The 23,164-nt window shown below is 39.2% G+C and overlaps 1 protein-coding gene across 1 annotated transcript in view; it reads right to left on the bottom strand.

Moving 5' to 3' along the window:
- Nucleotides 1-23,164, bottom strand: part of RTEL1 (regulator of telomere elongation helicase 1) — a 52,429-nt gene that overhangs the window by 18,263 nt on the left and 11,002 nt on the right. Inside the window, exons 13-26 of the mRNA XM_075720897.1 lie at nt 22,615-22,670; nt 18,958-19,032; nt 17,989-18,070; nt 13,779-13,911; nt 13,506-13,619; nt 11,073-11,113; nt 9,872-9,957; nt 9,019-9,096; nt 8,018-8,095; nt 5,871-6,014; nt 4,853-4,968; nt 3,910-4,033; nt 2,681-2,834; nt 927-1,081 (exon numbers count right to left, since the gene is read on the bottom strand). Coding sequence (XP_075577012.1) covers nt 927-1,081; nt 2,681-2,834; nt 3,910-4,033; nt 4,853-4,968; nt 5,871-6,014; nt 8,018-8,095; nt 9,019-9,096; nt 9,872-9,957; nt 11,073-11,113; nt 13,506-13,619; nt 13,779-13,911; nt 17,989-18,070; nt 18,958-19,032; nt 22,615-22,670 — 1,436 coding nt within the window. The remainder of the gene's footprint in view (nt 1-926; nt 1,082-2,680; nt 2,835-3,909; nt 4,034-4,852; nt 4,969-5,870; nt 6,015-8,017; nt 8,096-9,018; nt 9,097-9,871; nt 9,958-11,072; nt 11,114-13,505; nt 13,620-13,778; nt 13,912-17,988; nt 18,071-18,957; nt 19,033-22,614; nt 22,671-23,164) is intronic.

Raw genomic sequence — 23,164 nt, 5'->3', positions numbered from 1 at the left:
TATTAGGAAAAATTTCTTCATGGAAAGAGTGGTCAAGCATTGGAACAGGCTGCCCAGAGAGGTGGGGGAGTCCCCATCCCTGAAGTGTTCAAAAAACAGGCAGAGGTGGCACTTTGGGCCATGGTTTAGTGGGCACGGGGGTGTTGGGTTGATGGTTGGACTGATGATCTTAGAGGTCCTTTCCAACCTTAATGATTCCTAATTTTTACTTTCATTAATAAATAATCCAGCCACCAAGCCAGGAAACATGAAATTATTACTCTCCCCTTAACTGGTTTATTGGTGGACTTGGTAGTGTTAGGTTAATGGTTGGACTGCATGATCTTAAAGGTCTTTTCCAACCTGAACAATTCTATGATTCTATGTATTAAAAAGACCAATCCAAGAGCAAAGAAAATGAACAGCACAGATGAAGCTTTGTTGATTTTAATGCAATAGTGGATTTTTGATTCAGGCAAGATACTGTGCAAATCTGCGATATTCATTCTCTGAGGCAAATCATAGATTTTCATCTGAAACTGCAAATTCTAATTCATAAACACTCCCCTCCCTTTTTTTTTTTTTAAACTCAAAATCTGGTCACATACCAAGTGCTGACACAGATTCCACCCAGGAGGAACTGTGTATCTACCAACCTCTTCTTAGAGAGCTCTTTGCTCCCCAGAGAACACATGGTTAACTTCCAGGAATCTGTGGTCAGCAGCTATGGAGCACAGCACATGTTTGTACCTGTTGGTCATCTAGTTGAATGTGGCAAGGAAACCCTTTGATTAATCTGAATTAAGCTTGCAGTTGCCCGTGCTGATTACAGTGAGTTCTTGAAAGAGGGTTGCACTGGTACTTTTAAATCAATGACAAACTCATTTTGCCTTAGAGCCTACAATTTTTATTTAAAAGCAAGTATTTTGCCACAGCATTGCCATTACCTTTTCCTCTCCAGCCAAGTCACTTTCCTCCTCTGCATCTTCACTGCTCTTCTCATTGCGCTCCAACGCGTCCAAGAGCCCAATACATTGTCTTCTAGGTGAGACAAGCTCTTGCTCATATTCCATGCATAGGTTGGATGCTCCATCTCCATTTACTGGCATCACAGCATAATACAGATGACAAATTAACATTCTGCATTATCTCTTGCATTTTCTTTGACTTAGTAATACCTCAAAATCTTATGTAGCATTCCACAAAGATATATTGGTTTATTAATCTTCCTCATCTTGCAAAATTGCATTAGGTGACTCAGTAAGAAGACTGCTTTGGTTAATCACGCCCAAAATTGCTCAAGCATTTGTTACCACAACCTGGTGGACTTCTCAAACTTTTCCTTAAGTGATGGTCATATTTAACCTCAAAATGTCTTAGGATCAACGGGGAAAAAAAAAAAAAAGTCTTACTGCAACAGTTGTCTGTGTTTAACTACTTCAGCTTTATGGATTTCCCAAAACTCGAGTTCCTGTTTTTAAGAGATTCTGGCATGAAATATAATTTATTATTTTTAAACAGAACAAGTTTTTTTAAAGCCTACAATTCTCACAGTATCAATACCTATAAGACACAGTCACCCTCAGGTCCCAACAATACATGTTCTCACTAATCAGGATCCAGGTATCTTTGGTTTTAAATACAAGAATTTAGAGCTGTAGGTAGTGTTAAATTAGTATCAGTTTGCTACTTCTAAAAGGCATTCTCTTCAAAATATATTTCCACTATTTTGTGAAATTACTTCAACAGTCAGTTACTAAGAAAACTATTTTGAGAAGAATGGAAGTATATAAGCTATAAATTAAAAAGTCAGTGCAAGAAACTCCTTAGCCAAAACTATGATTACAGGTGCAGTTTGATGGTACAGCTAATGCAACGCAACTGAAAATCTATTGCAAAAGAGGCAATGCAGCTTCTGCCCTTTACCTCCAGTCACACATTCCAGCCCATCCTGAGATGGATCTAACAGTCACGTGGATGAAAGGTAAATTGGTTCAGCAAGCTCATCTGCTTGCTCTGCAGTTGCACAATATATGGATTCAACTCAAGGGAAGGAGCATAAATGCATGGTTGGAAATCAAGGGAGGGAAAAAAAAGCAGTGGCCAAAGTAACCCCTTTCAACAACAACCTGCAGTCACACTGGCTTAGACATAATGTGAAATCGCCCTCACACTCAGTCATAACTGTTTTGGAACCACAGTTTTAAACACAGCCAAATTTTTCTGTTCCAAACCAGCAAGCAATCTAGAGTAGAACATTCTGAAAGAATATCTGATGCGAGAAATACTTTACTGTTTGGCATTAACTAACCATAAATTTTAAAATACTGTCGTCTTCCAATGTCAATGCCCTCTTTCTGTTTTCTTAATCAGATTACTGCGTAAGAGCCATTTATATAACAGGATGGAAGAAGGACATCAGAAAGTCAGTGTTAGTCAGAAACAGACTTCCAGTTCTTTTTTTTTTTTTAAACTATTTATTCCACCAAACTCCTCCTGTTCTGCAGGACACCTTTTCAGGCCCCATCTGCCTCTTTGCTCTGTAGTGGCAACCGATCCCCCCATTGTCTAAGCTCAGGACTTTTACATCAGTCTTTGCGCTCACCTTGCTTTCTCTCCCATTCCAGTTTCTAGTCTCTTGCTCCTCCTTTTTTGGTTCAGCTTAAAATAAAAAAGTGTATCTGTGAGGACCCAAGCCTACCTTTTCTTTTCCTCTTCAAACTAGGAACATGGTCATCCAAGTTTTTGGCCTTTTTCAGGGAGAGGATCTGCTCGGATGAAGTAGATGGTGCTGTATCACTTTCATTTAGGGAACCAGCAGAGCCAGAACGGCATTGTGGCAGGGGTGGGGGCATCTGCAAGCAGTTTACAAAACATCACAGTAAGCAAAAGCTACTCTTCCATTCCACTTCCTTTGCAACCAAAAATTCCAGCAACAACCTGAACACATATCCTTTTCCCCAAATAACCCTTGACAGCAAGATTATTAAGAATTCTGGACTTATGTGCTTTTGAAAAAAGGATCACTTAATATAGATGAAGTGTAGCAAGCAGTTTTAGCCCTAAGTGGCCCATGTAACAGAAAAAGGGGCATGACCCTGCTAAAGAACAATTGCTTCCTAACACTATCCCTGCAACATAGCTCCTTCTGGCAAAGCACATTGGGTTGTGGTTCTTATTTACCACGACACTCCCATTTATGATCAGAAAAGGTCATAGAGTCATCCAGTATCATCCATCTGTAACTTATTATTTTGAACAACTTGTATTTGGCTAAAGCATCTTCCAGGAAGTCATCCAAGTCTGCGTGAAATTTTAAGTATTTATTTTAATCTCAATATCCATTTTTGGGTTAAAGAATTCCCCATTCTGGCTTCTAGCCCATTTCTTGCTATGACTTTCTCCAGTCAATTAGAAAGCGTTTCTATAATATTACTTTTTCAGTCAAGGAACTATTACTGAGAAAAAGAGCTGCTTAATGCTAAGAGAGAAGCCATATTAGTAAAGATGACCCAGTGATGAACTGTAAAAATAACCGATGGGTTTGTCTCACTCTTTATACCAGTCAGCTTAGATTTAAATTTAAGGGTTTGATTGATTCTTCCACACGTATATCCTCTCCCTGAGGGCGAGGTAGAAAGCTTTTTGATGCCAACATCAGTTCCAGTATTTGCATGCCATCCAATGAAAGCTGTGCTTTTTTAGGAGGGACTGGAAGTTTCTTCTGTGATCTAACCTAATGAGTTGCACAGCACAACACCACAACATCCTGTCCCAGCTCACTCATGGAGAAACACGAGGCATATCTCCTTTCCTGTAAAGCTTCGATGTCTAGAAGTGACAAGTGACTCAATCACATCTCTCACCTGGATTAGCATTCCCAGTTTCCAACACTATCAAGAAAATTTGTTGGCTTTTTTAGACACTTACAATTTCTTGAGCAACGCGGAAGAAGAGGGAGACGCTTCTGACTGCGTGCCCAAAGTTGTCATAAACATTCACGTAAGGGCGGACCCACGAAGGCAGCTTGCCTTTTACATCACCAGTTGTAAACCTGTGTAGCATTGGAAAAGGAGAGAATGATTTGCCAGGTTGGCCTACATGAATTAAACAAATGCTAGATCAGGGTCCAAAAGGACAAGCGAGGAGCAGCAAGACAACAAAAGATTGAAACAGTGCAATAAATATAACGGGGTGATGTCTTCACTCAGGAGAAAAGGGCTTTGCTGATACCATGTGCCATGCAATCAGCCAATTCTTATCTTTCATCCATAAAATCTTTAACTGTGCACCAGTAACAGTAATACTGAACTGTGATGTGCTCACTGTCCCCAGTCAAGCCTCAGCATTGAAGGCCAATTGTTGCCTATTATATACACATATTAATTAATATTATATTATATTAATGGATATTAATATAATATTAGTATGCTATATTAATATAGACTATATTGTTTCAGCAATATCATCTTTCCTCATTTTCTTCCTCCTCCTCTCAAAAAAAACCTGCAGTGCTGGTGACTGCCTTCTCAAGCGAGAGATGGAGAAAATGCAAAACCATAAGTTATCATCACATAATTTCCAGTAGCATTACAAACACGAATTCAACAAATCAGCTTGTTTTGCATTAATACCATTAATCTCTTTCTGCAGCTAAAAGACAGCACATTTTGGGAGCAGAAGATAACAATCTAGTTACTTTCTTAAAGCAGTACAATATTTATATAACCTGTTACATAAAATAATTTAATTACTTATGAACTGTGGCCTTCTTCAAACAGTAACGTCAGCACATTTCTATACAAAATACCAATGCCCGTGTTGGGATATAAAGAAGTTGATGTATGTTTATGTTCTAGAGCCAAGGTTTCACCTGTGGTCACATAGGAAGATAGCACCATAGTCTTGGCGATGTCTGATGACCCTGCCGATAGCCTGATTAACAGCCCGGGAAGCTTGCTGACTGTACCACTCACGCCCAGATAAATACTGCAATAGGTGGGAGAAAGAATTAACATTATTTACCAGGCAAAAGGTATTCTCTGTGCTGGACAGTCACTATTCCTTTCTAAAGAAATTAAAAAAAAAAAAAAAAAACCAAACCCAAAACACATCTAACAAGATCTACTGACAAATCTCTAAAAGCTTCGGAAAGCCAAATACAGGTTAACTTGAATATCACACCTGAATTATGGTGTACAGAAAACTCAGCAAGTAATATCCAACTTGAGGGGCTATTTAGTACACAATGCACTGACAGCCTTGGTAGCACGAAAGACTCGCCATATTATATAAGACCTAAGAGCTACCCTGCAGGACAATAAACTAAATTTATAATGCCATTCATTCATGCCTGAAGCAATAGGGGAAAAAAAAAAAAAACAAACCACCCACCAAGCAAAAAAAAAACCACCCACAAAACCACACCACTCCAAAATCAACTACAAAGCAAAACAAAACACAAAAAACCCAAAACCAAACAATGCCTGCCCCCACAAAACACCAAAACAAAAAACCCCAAGCCAGCCAGCACAGGCAATTCTTCCTGCCCACCCTCCCTCTGGATAAAATAATTCCCTCAGAAAGATACATGGATAACATGCACACAAAGATTTTGACTGAAACTTTAATTATACCATTTTTTGAGCCTATATTTGATTGAGTTGAGACCATGTCACTGGATACAGAATTTGGAACCTTTAACATTGTTAAAAAAAAAAAAAAAAAAAAAGTGACTATTTGTGACAAACTTCCAAGGTTGTTCGACTTTTTGATATTCATGGTCCTATGAAGCTGGGAGGATAACAAAAGCCAAAATCCACAGAGACAAGAGAGAGAAACAATGACACGACCCTGCTAACAGCCAACAGTGAAAAGCTGTCCAGTATTACCTGTGCACCCGCACCACTTCTTCTCATTTCATCCAGGAACTGCATCTTTAAAACAACTCTGGGCTCCATACGAGGAGGAAACGGAAGCCCAGTAATGATGACGCCTCGGCCGTTTATGTCGGCAAAGTCCAAGCCTTCACTGGCCTGAAGAGACAGTGTTTTCCATTATCAACAGGATTTGAAGTGACTTTTCAGAGCAATTATTGGCCCTTTATCTCCATTAAATCAAATCCCTAGCCAAGTGTAGTTTATGAACACATTATGAATAGTTTCAACTAGATTTTTTTGCTTTTATTACCGGGACTTTAAACTTAGCTTTTTCCTCTAGGAGGCCCTGACAAAGCATCCCTCAGCCAACGCCATTAATGCATATGTCTTATTCCTGGGTAAGCAGAACAGCTGTATTCAGATGATGTCTTAAATGTCAGTCAATACCTCTGTTTAAACCTTCCATACCCTGAACTGCTAACAAGACACAATAAGAACACAGCAAACCTTCTCTGACATTAAAAAACGAAGAGAATCATTTCAAAGCAACAATGGAAAACTACCAGAAATCTTCTCAGAATCCACCAGACTATAGTGGCGTATCCAGCAGCTGTGCTGCTTACATCCATTCCAGTATTCATTGCTCATCCCCCCTGTACATGCTCACGTCCCATGCTGTGCTGGCAAATCACTTTGAGATGAACAAAATCAGAGTTGAACAGACTGAAAAAATAATTTGCGGGGGGAAGAAACCAAAGTTGTTTTTTCAGCTGAATCCATCTCCAATCTCATTTCCCATGCCACACAAGCAGCTGTGATGGACTATAACATCAGGAACGCATGGGTGGGTGGAATGACCAACTCTACTCAGCTTAAGCCAGCACTGCCACTAAGAGCAGCAATCACAGCATGCACTATGATCCATCTGGAGCTAGCAATTGCATAGTTGTATTTATGGACATTTTATCTTGGGCACAAAGGAAATCCCTCAGGCTAATAAGAGCATGAGAAGACCCACTGTAAACAAGAAAACCCCCAAACCTCAAACCCTAATTAAAACAAACAAAAAAACCCGAAACCTGCCCTTCATGCCCTCAAAACAGGAAAGAAAATTCCTGAGAACTTTTTAAAGACATCCCAGGCCTAGGTACACATAGTAAAAGAACTAGAGCAACTGGGGCAGAATCTCCTCTCTATAAAGGACTAGGTTTTTTGGTTTCTTTCACAGAAGAGAGAACACAAAAACCTTGCTAGAACCTACTGCCCATGTAAAAGCTGAGCAACAACCTGGGAGGGAATCTTGAAGTGATGGCTGGCAAGGGAGCTAGTTTTAGAGCTTTTGACAACATGTCTCTTTTGGTTTATCTTCTCAAATATTTACGATTTTGCAGTCATAGTATTAACCCTGTGACTACAATAAACTAAACAGTCTATCCTTCAATTGCGTGTTACTGCAAAGCACGATCTCTCCACACTCTCCTCCTCTTGGGTAATATGCTACTGTTGAAAGGACAGGCATATTCACCCGAGAGTCCCACCCAAAAAGAGCTACATCTTTTCTTCATTGATCTCACAGCTGCTTTGGAGCCTGGGACTGAAGGTTCAAAAGAAGTTGAACCTTCTCTTGGTAGGCAGTAAGCAGCAGCAAAAAGGCCCTAAGAGCAATTTATGGTTTTGCAAATATTTCCACTGATATCATAAATCAACTTATCAGCACTGGAAAACGTAAATGCAAGGCCATGAAATGTGTCCAGAGGACTTGAAGTTAATGTAAATTTGTTAAAGCTAAGCAATATTTTGGGTTTTCAGCAGTGTTGTTCTAACATGTTTGATTAGAAATGTTTCTTTCGGTTCTCCTCCAAAACTGTTGCTCCCATCTAATGGGTTGAGTTTTCGGTGAGCAGCCCACAGGAAACGTTAGTATGATGTTAATCCCCTTTAAAGAACTCAAAGGTGTATCCCTTTAACAACAACAGGAATGAGGCATATGTAAACTTGACATAATTTTGGAAAAGCTTCAGGGCACCCTACTTGTCTTGGGTTTTTTCCGCATATAATTGAAGTCAAATAACAGAAATGTACTGGAATCCAGAATGATGTTTTTTTCCCATCAACTATATAATCTGATCTCAGATGAAACAAATTCTCAGTTACATTACCTTCCCCCGACACACTGCCAAAAAAGCAGCTCCATTGGACTTAGGACAGACAACTTTATCATAGTAGGCATCCATTACCTAAAAGATAAACTAGTTTAAGCAAGAGCAGGAATGGTATTATCCATTGCATATGCATAAGTAGAAAGCTGTACTAGCTAAATTTGACTTGTATGCTAAGATCTAAAATGTGATTAATTTGGCTTAGTATAATTTTCTTTACTTTTACTAATTGCAAATGTGAGAAGCCGTTTGCTTAGCAAAATCCTTACACTACTGTGAAATCTAGAATACATCTGGGTAATCATAAAGGAAGGTAATACATGGACTGTCCTGTGTTTCTGCAGATCCCCGAGTAAAACACGCAAACCAGGAAAGCAACTCAAGGATATTATTTACTCTAAGAAGCAAACAGAGCTGCTATAAACAAACAAGATGACACCGCAAAATTCCTTAACACCCAAAGCATGACAAGCTGGGAAGAAACATCCCGCGGAACACTAAAAGATGCTGACTACTGAAACAACAGCTTTCTACCATCTTGGTTACTCAGTACACATGCACGTTAGCCGCTGTTACATCACTGGATTTCAAATGAAGAAGAAGAAGACAACGACGACTGTACCCTGCACAACTGGCCAAAAGAATAAAGGAAGGATGCACAGAAGAGCTATACTTCAAAGAAGTGCTCAGAGAGCTTTAATTTTATCCTAGTTTCATACCCAAACACATCTTAGAGAAGGTAAACATATTTAAACATATTTAAACATATTTAAACATATTTAAACATATTTAAACATATTTAAACATATTTAAACATATTTAAACATATTTAAACATATTTAAACATATTTAAACATATTTAAACATATTTAAACATATTTAAACATATTTAAACATATTTAAACATATTTAAACATATTTAAACATATTTAAACATATATATTTAAACATATTTAAACGGTTTCTGAAGGTGTTATAGGTATGTAATGCAAATAACCAACCTCTGCAAAGCTTCCTTTGTTCCTGGGTTCCACAAACATTGGCTTCACTTCTTCTATTCTTTTAGCAAAATCATGTTCCTGTTAAACAGATAACGAACATGTCAGAAACGGCCATGTGAAAGTAAGCACGTACCAGAAGCGCCCACAAGAAAGGAAATGCTCAGGAGTGGTCACCACAGACTTCCCCAACGCAGTCTGTTCCTCTCCTGCCAAACGCAGGAAGGGATGGAAGCAGAAACACGCGATCCTAACGCCACTACCGTGACTCCTTGCAGTGTGTGCAACTCAGACATCACACAGATGGGAGATCCATTTCTTTTCCTTCCCACCTGCAAGTTCCCAACATCCACCTCCCAGAGACCCACTCTGCAGTACACCACCTCTGTCCCAGCAGCCACTTTTAACCAGTTGGTGGAACACTTCTGTGTTAAATGGTCCAAGTCTCACCAGGGACACAAGTCATGCGCGTAGCGGTTACAAAAGTTAAAGCTGCAACACTTACAAATTGAAAATAAAGAGAAACGCTTATATGGGGATTTTTTTTCCCCAAGAGTTGAAACACTTAGACCAACTATAATCTGAAGGTTTAATAAAGAGAAGTCTGGCGAAATTAAATGAACTCTGAGATCAGATAAGATAACGTATTAAGATTCTTTTGGGTTTGGTTTCTGCAACACTGCATTTCGGTGTATTGTGATCAAAATAAAAGAAGCCTGACCTGGGTTTTTACTTTCCAGATTTTATAATGTACTTATTAACAAAGAATTTTTAATGAGCATGGTTAGACAGCACAACTACAAACTGACTGATGCGTGTAACTAAACCACCTAAAAAGGCAGAGTAATTAACATACTCTCCAATATTCCAGGCTCTTATCCATGACAGGATACGACGGGAAGAACACCAACAGTCCGTGTGGCACAACTCGCACAAGGTTACCTGCAACGAGACAGACAAGGATATTGTTGAGGGCATTTTTATCCTGGGATGGAGTACATAGACTGCAGAGGAAAAATAAAAACTAGCAGCATGGGTTCCTTCCAAAATCTTTTCTACTTGTTGACATGAATGTTTGTGTATTAGAAGTTGTTTCATTTTTTTTTAAATCATTTCAATAATCTTGTCGTCAAGGTATAAAGTTTAATACAGATGCCTAACTAGCTTTCTAAAGCTTAGTGCTTACAGGATAAAAGATATTATGAGCTACACCAAACACTATAGACAAAAGATACATCATCATCTGTCCTATGTTCCCTTGTGACAGTAGGATCTATTTTTAGATCATTTTCTCCACCCTTTGTCCTCTGCAGGCTAAACATTCAAAGCAATGGATGAGGTACCACAAGATTGTTTTTGAGAGTTTTTCTAGTCAAATAGCATATACTTTACTGAAAAAACATTAATCTGGTATTTTGTGAAAGCATTTTCTTAATTTCACCTTTTAGGCCAAGCTGAACACCTCAGAGCACTCTCCTCCATTTCCTTCAAACATTTCTAGATTTAACAGATTACTTTCAATCATATCTCAGCCAAGCTACACAAATGCTCTTCTTTTATTCTGTCCTCATGTGTTAAATTCTGTAGTTCTATTATATTTGCAAAACATTAGCAAAACAATAAATGCTAACTTAAGGAGGGCTTGACACAGTGCCTTTAAAAATATCACAAGAAATTGCAATGACTTCTTGTGATCCTTAATTGCTCTGCAAAGGACGGTTGGCTGCATCATCTCTGCGCATTGATTTTCTAGTTTGCGCCACTTTCTGACCGTGTTTAGGAACCACATTTTGGACCCAAACACAAACATCTGACAATAGAAATGAACTCCTAACTTGGAAATATTAAACCAAGAATTCAAACTCATTTTTGCATGCAGTTACAGCAGCCAGAGCTGCCTGAGCACACAGAAGCATACAAAGCCAGACAGCATTTAGGTATGTAACGCAATCCTTTACCTTTGGCTGTCTTATTATGTCTTTAGTATTTCTCCTTCTAGGAGGTCTCTAAAAATCCTGGGCAACAACCCATTTCTGAAATCCGCACACTTCACTTACCAATTGTTTTCCCCAGAGAAGATAAATAATCCTCTGAAAACCTACAGAGAAGAAAAATTAAGTAACACAATTGTATTTCCTTTTCTATGTCTTTCATACATGTTGACTTCCTCTGATATTCATCTGAAATAGCATATCCATACTCCCAATTGCTCTCCTTCCTGTGGCAAGCACCCATATCAAGGGCACAAAATTAGTAATATCTTGACTATGCATTAGTAGTACTATTAAATATTAGTAGTAGCACTGAAGATGATCTAAGCTTCAATATTATCGAAATGTAACAAGTGGAAATGGGCAGACATATGAGTTTTATGATTAACACTGACAATTGAAGAGTGAAAGGTCTGCCACAAAAGTCTGCAGATGCTGCCAAGCCTGACTAATGTTACAAGTATTTAAAATAATTATGGATGAATTAGGTGTGGTGAGGCTGCAGGGGCAAAAAGGGTGAATTTGGTTACTATGGTTATTATTTACTTGTGGCATCAGCCAAGTCAATCACTTTTGCTTTGACTGAAGAAGTACTGCTCTACAATGAGCTGTATTTATCTGTTTCTTCCAGCCCTGACTGAGGAGTCACCTGTTCCCTCATGCCTTTATGATTCTTTTTAGTGCCCTGCAGTTTTGCATACTGTTTTCCCAGGAAACTTACATATGCGGGGCGGGGGAAGGAACCGAACAGATTGATTTTTATAAAACCTACAAATACCAGTATTACCACACAGATGTTGCCAAAACAGAGCAAACACTGAATTACCCTCCTTTAAAAAAAAAAAAAAAAAAAAAAAAAAAAAAAAAAAAGGTGTTCTAGGCCTTAGGGGGGGATCCCCATCCTTCACCCTTTGAAAGACAGAATCTTCAACAAAATACACCGAAACAGCACACTAAGCTTCTGAAAATGAAAAATACAGTCTGAGGGTTTTCCAGGCTTCTTCTTCTTCTCTGTAAAAATCAATTACAATTGCTGACAGCCTTTCCAGTTCTGTGGAACATCTGGCATTTTTCCCTTTTTTTCAGTAAAAGCTCTTGGAGTTCTATTTTTTTTTCTGGTATTGCTGAAAAAGAGTAAGTCAGGCCCACAGCAGGCTAAGCTACAGAATTCTGAGCCAGAGGTTTGACTATAATGTTGAAATTGAAATAGATTTAAGAATGTGCCAATACATAAAAATTGGGGTACTACAGGAAGAAAGTTAAATGGAAGAACACATGTATCATACGCAAAGAACCAATCATCGTTTCCAAATACTACAGAAGGATTACATCCCTAAACACAGTACTAGCACCAATGTGATGCCAGGAAATTCAGAGAACTGGCAAGCACAGAACCTTCTGCCATATGCACCAAAGCATGAAACTGCCTTTTAAAATTATATGCAGAGATGTCAGTGAGACTATCATATTGCACAATGGAAGTCAATATACAGTGAAATCAAGTTTTGGCCTTCCTTGCTGGCAGTATATTCTGCTGGCAGCAGAAGCTGTAGCAGAAGCACTGTCTACTCTGAAGACCAGAAAGACGCAGGCAAAATGATGAAAAACCAGAGGAAAAGCAAGAAAAAAGATGATGAAAAGCTTGACAAACATTTGGATTATTTTCCTTAAGAAGGGAATGCAGAGGTAAAAGACAGGCTGGTCATGGTGACAAGCTTTAAATATAAAAATAGTTGTTGCAAAGCCAGTCATGTTTCAAATCAATTAAGCCTTCAACAAAGAAATTTAGGATTGGGCTCCATGTCAGTGAGAGTGGACCGCTCTGCAAGGGACAGGGAGGTGGTACCTGAGCATGATATGAAGGCATGCAGGGCAGGGGTCTTGCCAGCCAGGGCCCAGGCCCACAGTAACAAAGCAAGGCAAGCAGGGAAGACTTGGATGCAGCAGCCAGGCTCAATCACAAGTCCAGACCATCAGACAAAGTCATGGTGATGGGGAAGGTCCAAGGTCAAGCCAGGAATGCAAGTCAGTAAACCAGGAGCAGGTCCAGTGACAGTAAGGAGCGTCACAGCCCAGGGATGGCGAGGCAGGTCCATGGTCAAACCAGGAAGTCAATCAGTAGGTCGGGGTCAGATCAACAGGGTCCATGGCCAGGTGTGGGTACAATGGAGCTGGAGACAGATACTCCTGCAGCTTGGGCAGTGACTGAAGGCCTATGCCAGACCTTAAGTGGAGCTCCTGGGTGATGGTTATGGGTGGAGGTCCCCGCTAAGGCCGGTCAGGGTCATTAAGGACTGTCAGTGCACTCAGTACCCTGGCATACGATCCCTTCCAGCCCTCCAGTTCCAAATTTTCAACAGTAGTGGCTAAAGGGTGTTGTTAGTCAGCACAGTGTTTATCCAAGAAAAGAACTACAGAGACCACTTATTTCACTACCACCCTCCTGTAAGCAGAACCCAAAATATTGGAACCCCAGACTTCAAAGCAGAATTCCGTTACCTTCTTTCATAGGTAGAAGTAAGCACAGCTCCATCAGGTCCCTTAGGAATGATCCCAACCCAGAGCTGGTGTTTATCGATAACATGAGGATTCTCCAGGCAAACAGGAAAAGGGCTAAAGAAACACAAAAGTAAGATCCCAGTCATACTCATTATATGATTCCCTACTAGCTACCAGTCCAGAACACTCAAAAATCCTGAGATAAGACCTAAAATCATGGAAGCGGATTGTGCGTTTTCATTAATGGTACCATTCACACATCTAGGTACTTACATCTGCATTTCCATAGTAAATGACGAGAGAGGGGAGAGAGTCCCACTAGTAAGGATAATTGTCCTGACTCCCTGTCGAACAAGCTCATGCATGCTGTATCCAGGGCTGAAACACCAGTAGCTTAAGGTCTTTCCTGTATCAAATAAAGAGAAAACACTAAGAAGCAAGTCTGTAAGTGGAAAAATTAGAATATGACTAGCATACAGCACATTGTACCTGAACTTCTGAAAGTAAACCAGCCAGCACCTGAAGCTAAAATTCCAGATGTATGGCATGTTCTGCTTTGGTCCTTCCCAGATTTAATTACTATGCCCATTCAAAAATTAGTTTAAAAGGTCATCGCTCCCTCACACCTCAAGTAGATTATACTTTCAGTCAAAAGACGGTTATAGAAAAGACAGAACATCAGATCTTTTTGTGGGCAACTAACAGGCAGATTGAGCAGCTAAAACTACTCAGTCCTCCATCCACTGATTTGCTTCCTGCTGTCAATGACAATTGGAAGGGGAAGCATGGTAGAAGAACTGCAGAATGCTGGGATGAAGGACAAGCAGCTGAAGTTACTAAAAAATATCTCCACCCCTGCTCTTGCTTGAAAAGAGAAGAACTCCTTCTCCATCAGGAATTTCCAATGGCTATAAACCTTTCACCTAGACTTTCCCTCTTCCCACAATCAACTGCCAAACCTTTCAACTTCTGCTCAAATCTCTTGTGGGATGTGGATATACAAATGTGCATGACACTAAAAATCTGGCATACTATAAATTACCAACAGAAAGTATAGAAAGAAGAAAATGGATGCCACACTAGTCATTTCTTTCATTGCTCAGCTTATAGTTGTACCACTGGTGGTCTTGCTGAAAACTTAGCATCAGCTTTTCAGAGACAGCCAAAGGAACAAGGGAATGAAAAAAATCATCTACGTCAAGAACAAGAGCAGCCAAATGAAACATTAGCTTCTGTTTCCAATTCTGTTTTGCATGATTAGTTTCAGTAAAAAAAAAAAAAAAAAAAAAATCTGCATCCACATATCATGTGCACATCTTTTAAGTGTACATGCTTCATTCAAAGACTATGTTTCCAAAAAGGAGCTGACAGTTTCAGGAAATCTCCAGTAATATGTGCCCAGTGAGTCACTTACTGCTTCAGATTACAAGAGAACATTTATTTTAAGCTAAAGTTTTATCCTTCCATCTCATTTGGACAAATCCATCCAGACAATGTCCAGATTGTAGAAGAATCACATTCCAAAATTTAGCAAATTCTGTATCTCTTTAATTCACACTAACAATTGGTACAAATTACAGTTAGGATCTGTATGTGGCCAGGCCGGTAAGTATCTACAGACAAGAGCAAAGTCACTTATGTCAGAGCCTAAGAAATTCCAGGATCAAAGCAGACTGTGCTGATATGGGATGGCCTAGAAGAACACCAGCCACTCACGTTTGCCTCACCGATGCTCAGTTTGAAACACACTTCTCTGTAAGCCTGCAGGATGACTGCCAGGCATCAGCTGCCCAGTTCTTGGAGAAGCTGGAATTGTGCATTTTTAGCCTGGTGGTCTGCAATTATATCTTTACGCTTAACAATACTAAATCCATTTTAAAGGTCCCATTCACCAGCAGGAACTGTCGGATGTTACACAAAGTAGAGCTCTGCAGCAGCTTTTTCCATCCTAGTACAAGGACAGCTAATCCATGGAGAAGTGGTTTGCTAATAATTTACAACATGGTGATTTCGAGCAAACCAAGAGCATGAACATTTTGTCTTAACGTAAAACTGCAACAGTTCAATATTGCATCCATAAGTGGCATCCGTGCACAGAACAGATAGCTAGGGCAGTAATCTCATCAGCTATCCCAAGCTATGCTACTTCTCCTCCCCAACTACAGTTTGTAGAGAATTACACTTGAGTGAATAATTTCCACAAAATCCTTTGAAAACAGCTATTCTTAAAAGGTTTGCATCATTTCTATACAATCTGCTACACCACTACAGGAAACTGGAGACTTGATCATTCTTGTCTGGCCTCTGCTAGGTTTGCACATAGTGCAAGCCTCAACAAATTGCTAGTCTGTTGCATAGGTACTTGCAAATACTGTTTTTATTTGAAAACCAAATATATCAGTATGTGGATACCAAATCACAGGAGAATTCTGTGACTGCTTTGTATTGGTTTTATGTATGTATCCTCCAAATTATGCAATAAGCCTAAAGTGTTTCTATTAGCCTTTTGCTGCACAAATATTTAACAAAATCTACTTATAATTATTCCCATTAACTTCAAACTCCAATTGAGCAATAGCTCAGGAAAACCCTATTTGCAGAATACCAAACAGCATGCTTTGTTAGAAACAGAACAGAACTTACTTTGCGGAAACACACAAGGGGACATTACGCGCAATACCGCTAAATTCGTGGAAACTCATTCTTCGAAAAGAGAAAAGGACTTCTGTGAAACAAATACATTCTCAAGAGCATTAACTGAGTAATTAAGCAGATGGTCATGAGGCAAGGTATTTACAAAGATCCTTGGAGACTATTCTAGTAAGAACACTTAGGTAAAGGGATCTGCATCTGTCCTCTCTAATCAAAAAATGTTTTGTTTTCCACCTAACTGTACTTATTAAAAAAATAAATAAAAGTATCAGAAAGAATGAATGTTGAAGTCCAACAAAGCCAAGCTTGGTCCTGCTTTACAGAAACCTTAGGATAAACCTTTGATTCAGAAGACAAGTTTCTTTTCTTCTAAATATGTTGTTTTGAAGCATGGTTATATTGAGGTAGTTCCAGATACCAAGTTCTGCAGAGCATAAGGAACAAAATAGGTGGGAGGAGAGAGACAAGGAGAGGGGGAAATCTCAGTTGAACAAGAAGGACTGAAAAGTCTAGTTGAGGCTGAAACTGTCAAGAAGTGACAACGTGCCCTGAAGAACTTCAGAAGTTGCTCAAAAAAGGTCATATCTCAGAGACAGTAAGAGTGCCCTGAGGCTGTTACCTGACATAGCATTTTCTGGCCAAGAATTCAGTCTCAAGCTTTATTTCTGACACATCACATGAACCTTTGTTACAGAGCTTCAGAATGAGCAAACCAATTATAACTCCTCCACTATATATGAGTAATTTCAACAGATTAAGAACTTCCATGAAATTTACTCTTGTAACACTTTTGGCACACATTTTCAGTATTGTATCTATAAAAAAAAAAAAAAACCCTTCCTCTTGGAAAAGATAGTTACAGCCTTAGCAACACTAATTTTGTGTTTAACACAACACAGTTATACAGAGAAATATAGCAGGTATGAGGATAACAGAACATTTCATAAACCTCAACGTCAATCCTGAAGGAGGGTTTCCCATTCTTGGGCTGGTCTGAAGATTGTCTCTACACCAATACAAGCAACCATTTCATAATGAAGATGATCTTCTTTCACTGGAAAACTTGCACTACAAGAACTCCAGCAGTGCACAAAGCAGCACTGGTACAAGAACGTTTTATATTGAGATTGCTTATGTCACCTCCCCTTTAGAATTAACTATAAAAGTGAAAAACACCTCCTCAACTCATCGTATCCATAATGAAGCTGTACTTGGAAACATAAAACTGCAAAGGAACTCCCTCAAACAATCCTAGAATTCTTCAAACTTAAAGTCCCACAGCCTCTACCCTGTTCTAGAGAAAGAGAGCTCTGGGCAACATTAATGGTCCAAGTCTCTTCATCTTACAGAAGATGACCAAAAAACACCCTACAATCAAACCACCCACTGGTTCTCTGCTGAGTGTGTGTGTGGAGGGGACAAAAACATCTTTCGCAGTCCCACATCTACTGATGGTTTTAACTTGGACCATGGCAACATGGCATACAAATCACGCACTTAAGACCTTCCAGCTCTATGAGGAACACTATTATGCCATTTGGGTTTAAAAAATTTTTTGCATAGACAGATCTGCAGCATGCCCTCACTGAGTTATTCTGTTCAGCCCTTTATTCCTCAGAGTCATTTTTAACATTTAAGGTAACACGGGTGGTCTTCCACTTGAAATCCTACATAACATTCCATAATTTGCCAGAGGATTCCCTGTTCACAAATGTGAAGTAATGCAGATTGGGATGTCTTCAATTGTTTTCTCTTATTTGAATCGAAAGGAGCAGTTGAGTAATTTTCAATCCAGCTTTTGCATGAGCCTTCCCAAGAACAATTCCTGTACCTTGTTTTTTTGTAGATGATGAATTCCAGAGATCTGTCCTTTGTTTCTTCTTCTGATTACTGTTATCCAGATGAATATGTACCTGCAGGAAAACAGAAACATTTATAGAGATGGCTACAGAAATGAACTTGCGCTCCATCCCTCAAAAAAGCTAGTCCATATTAAATGTAGTTAATGTAATTAGTGTCACTCTTCTAGTGTTAGTAAGGTCATATTATTTCCTGTCTGTCTTTCCTATTTTGTTTCCAGTCTTTCATAATGTATCTAACAAGAAGCAAAGAAGTATATCACCATTTAACCAGCCATTCTGAGACAGTTTATGGGAGCAGCTTTTCATGGGCTGCCCTGAGCAGAGACCAAAAACCCAGTTATTTGGGTATTGCCCACCAGAATAAAACACGCAGACTAGAAAAAATTTATTGTGTTAGAAAGACTTGCTTCATTTGGCAACAAAAATAGTATCAAGTCTTAAACTTCATATGAAAGTTACTTTTTATCTAAAAAAAGATCTGTTCCTAAAATTCATTATAGCATCACAGCCCATAAGTCCCAAACTCTAAATAAATTATAAGGACTTTGGGAGGGAATTTTGTTCGGTGGCTTTATTGTACTTGCTTGGGGGTAATAGGCTAAACTAAAGTCAAGAGAACAGATTATTGGAAGAACACATCAATTCTTGCATAATATGCAGTATCAAAGTTTTCAATAACTCACATTTGCTGTACTTTCCTATTTTCATTTTAGAGTTTCTTTAAAAATTACCATGTAGCTCCCCTTTTTCCTTGGGACCTAAACTAACCACAGTTCCTTTGGTGATTTTTTTTTTTTTCCTTTCCCCCAAAAGAACTTACATGTCCTCCCTGTAATCAACATCATCATTTGCTATACTATCCACACCCTTCCGAGTCTTGGACACACTAAGCATCAAATGGCAGCGAGGCAAAATGTGGAACACAAAGCATACCATACCTTGTAATATTTAGATATCGACTGACGTGGCATGAAACCTGTTGTGCCTTCTGGAGGATCGATGTTGAATACTGTCTGGAAAATGGATGTAAACAAATGGAAAGATTTAACAACTGTTTCCGGCAAAATCCCTAATGTATCTTTGCACTGAGAAGCATCTCCACAAAAGTTACTGCTGTGATAATCTTAAATACATCTCCTTGTTGCCATTATTAAAGACAGACGGAGAATCTTGAATAAATACATTTTTTTTACAGGCAATTCCTGCTAACCACATGGCTTTCTCATTGTTCCAAAAAATGCAAGCCAATATCTAAATATATTCAAACTATACAAACAGCAGCATTATTATTCACACTGTTCATGACTTCTGGCTGTGGATAAACATAAAACACGCCACATGTTCGTGAGATCAGAGTCACAACAGAGTGTAAAAACCTTTTGCATTTCCTTAGTTTAAGATTTCAGCCATGATACCCTACACTAATAATACTCTGCTTAGGAAAAAAAATAAATCAACTTGCAATCATATCTAGCTGTCCATATATTAAATTAAAAGCTCCTATCAACTCTTCTGCACAGAGTTATGCTGCTTCCTCTTTCCTGTATGTGATGTCTTATGACTAAGGGTGATGCTCTTTCAAACAGCATTCCAGTACAACTTCAATGAAAACAGCTGTGATTCTCAAATATTTATAGATTCTGTTAATTTTTCTAAACAAAATTTCTTCTGACATTTAAAAGGAATTATCCAAGCTCATAAGAATATCAGCTAGTTGGAACAAGATGTCTCCACCAGTCAAAAAAAGTACAATTCCTGGAAATATTAACTTCTGAAAAACAGGCAGAGATAGGGTGTACAAGAGATTTTAGTAAGCATTCATCTAAAAGGAAGAACAAAGAATTATTATTAACAAAAACAAGCTGGTTATAAATTAAGTCACAAAGACAAGGCTCTGTAACAAGAAAGCGCTGCATTTAACCAACGAAGACTCTGTGATCTAGTTCTACTTAAAAATATCTCAAGATAACAAACCATCTCGTGGCAGATGATTTGCAATAACTGTCTGCATGCACATCCCCAGCAGCAGAAAAGGGATCTTAGCTTTCAGCAAAAGACTGCTCTTCCAATTCAAATCACATTTCATCTACCTGCAGGCTAAAAGAGCGCACACAGACAATTGTCCCCAGTCCTGTAGCGCACAGGAATCTGTGGGCTCCGGTCACGGGGATCAGGAGGCCTGGCTTCTACTTCTGGCTCTTCTCATCTCTCAGCTTTGAAACCCGAGGAAACTAATTTAAATTAAGCATACCTCACCTTCCCCGCAGAACAGTGACACTCACCTTCCAGTACAAATCATTTTGGTATCAGCGTACACAAATTGCTGCTGCCGTATCAGAACATACATACAGGTTTTGTTGAACCACTGCTATAAAAATTAAATACTGTGTGTGCCACTGCAAATACACCCTCACATTCGACGAGTTCAGTATTGCAAACCTACCAGGACCGTTCAAAATACAGCTAGATAACTTGTCTTTATCATGCAGGTCTGCAAAGTTTGAATACATTTCTTCCTTTTTAGTTTTACACGGGGTGTTATTCTGTGGTGTCCTTTTGGACACAGATGTTGCTCTCCGCCAGCATAACAGGTGCAACATGACTTCATACACTACTACTAGACAAAGTAAGCACAGAAAGTCTTATTAAGGAAGAAAAATAAATCATCTATAGGAATTACTGTGTGCACTTGAGCTGACTACAAGCATCTCAGTGTTTTTTAGGAAAATTCTGAATTATAAAGATTACCCTTTTCTATTAAATTCCAATTCTAGAAGATGACGATTCACAATTAAGCTAAGATACCAAGTAAATTCTTAGGTGAAAAGCAACGATACTGAACAATTCACACTTCCTCTTTGTAAGGTTTTCTAGCAATCAGCAGGAAAACAACCTGAGTGTCGTCAGCAGATTTTGGTACATATGACAAAATAGAGCCAAGCCGTGTCATTCAAAACAAATAAATAAAATCCAAGACTGAACATTGCCAGCCACGACAGACTTCAATGTGATGGAATTTCTTGCTTCAGTGGTTGACTTATAATTTTTAATTAAAAAAAAAAAAAATTAAACCAAGACAGAAAAGCAATGGTTAACGCACATTAAAATGTCATCATTATTATCACCCACCTATTAAAGATGGGGGGGGGGGGGGGGGGGGGGGGGGGGGGGGGGGGGAAGCAAAAGATCTTTTTGATCCAAAAAACACAAGTATTTGGGAAGTAAAGGTCTTACTTAACTGTCAGGAAAAGGCCTAATTCAACCTGATGCCCCGTAACTCAGGCCAAGATGATGCCCTGAAATCGCTAAATTCTGTGAATGTACTGAACTTAATCCCAAGCGTCAGATTTTCCATATGTAACACTACGGCTAAGATGCTATTCTGTTTGAACTTTAAGCTGCCCAAACATTACCCTGTTTTTGAGTATCACTCCAGAATATTAGAGCTTGGGTCAACTTCAGAGGAAAGCTAGAAATTGAATTTCAGGCACTGGCCCACTGTACATTCTAATTTTATGGGGCCCAGGTTTTTCATAATCAATGTTTTGCAAGTGCACAACGGGGAGACGACTGACAGCACCATATGGATACCCACAAATGTCACATTCAGTTCCTGTGGCACTAAAAAGATTTTTATTTTACAGATCTCTTAATTTAATAATTAAATAAAAAAAATATTTTGTTTGCTTTTTTCCCCCTCTTACTCTGTCCTGTTATTTCATGAGAAGGTCTCACATTCACAAACATTGCTGCTAGAAATTAAACAGCTCAATAACCCAGCTCCACCTGGTGGAGGCTTGTCCTGGTTTTGGCTGGGATAGAGTTAATTTTCTTCCTAGTAGCTGGCACAGTGTTGTGTTTTGGATTTAGTATGAGAATAATGCTGATAACACGCTGATGGTTTAGTTGTTGCTCAGCAGTTCTTATGCCAGTCAAGGACTTTTCAGCTTCCCATGCTCTGCCAGGGGCACAAGAAGCTGGGAGGGGATGGTTGGTCCGTCCTGGGATGGTTGATCCAACCTGGCCAGAGGGACATTCCATACCATACGGCACCATGGGCAGTATAGAAACTGGGGGTGGGTTGGCTGGGGGAGCGATCGCTGCTCGGGGACAGGCTGGTCATCGGTTGGCGGGTGGCAAGCAATTGCATTGTGCATCACTTATTTTGTACATTCTGTTATCATTATTATTATTACTTTCCCTTCCTCTGCTGTCCTATTAAACTGCCTTTATCTCAACCCACAGGTTTACTTCCCCCCCCACCCCCCCTCGGTTCTCTCCCCCATCCCATGGCAGGGCAGGGGGAGAGTGAGCAAGCGGCTGTGCGGTGCTTCGCTGCCGACTGGGGTTAAACCACAAGGCTAAAAGCAGACAAATTTACATCAAGCACCTCCAAAAAGGGACATCAAAACTGTAAAAGAACAACCTGTGCAAAAATCAAAGCAGACCATCCCATTAGGCAGCAGCTTTCTCCTTAAAAGCCCATAGACTTCCATCCTGCACAAGTATACACGCGTTCAAGAATGTCTTTCCACATTTTTAGAACCAACTCTTCTATCCTTCAAACGTATATAGAAACAGCATTAATTATTTACCTGGATAATATCTGAGAGCTTATGCAATCCAGATGTATTGACAAATATCCCAGTACCTAGAGAGAATAACACACAATTACTTTTACAAACACAAATACACATCCATTTGTATATATCCATATCTTATCTGAACAGCACAACACTCTGAATACAATGACTTGAAAATATTATCTGAAACAAATAAATTATTTCAAGTTTTTCATCATTATTCAAGATGCAAGGGGAAATGGAAAACTGGCATTCCAGAGGAAGTTTCAGGTCCCTGACACATTGGGAAGCTGTCACCCGAGACAATTATATAAACTTCTTAAGGCTCCTCTACATTAAAAATCGGAAAGGAGATAATTAAAACAAAAATTAGCATGCTTAAACTCTTTTGTTACTTTTTCAAAAGCTCACACAACTAATAGTCTCATGACAAAAAGAACAGAAAACTGACTCCCCTGTTACGCAGAGAGACAAAACTAACCTTTGCTAGAGTTATAAATAGCCCTTCACAATCACCTCCAAGCTTCTAGTATGCTTAAAACAGTGACTACAGAGGATCAGT

The sequence above is a fragment of the Pelecanus crispus genome, chromosome 14 (assembly GCF_030463565.1).
Source record: "Pelecanus crispus isolate bPelCri1 chromosome 14, bPelCri1.pri, whole genome shotgun sequence".
Taxonomy (NCBI): Eukaryota; Metazoa; Chordata; class Aves; order Pelecaniformes; family Pelecanidae; genus Pelecanus; species Pelecanus crispus.
The sequence above is the reverse complement of the archived record's forward strand: the minus strand, read 5'-3'. Positions and strand labels throughout refer to the sequence as shown.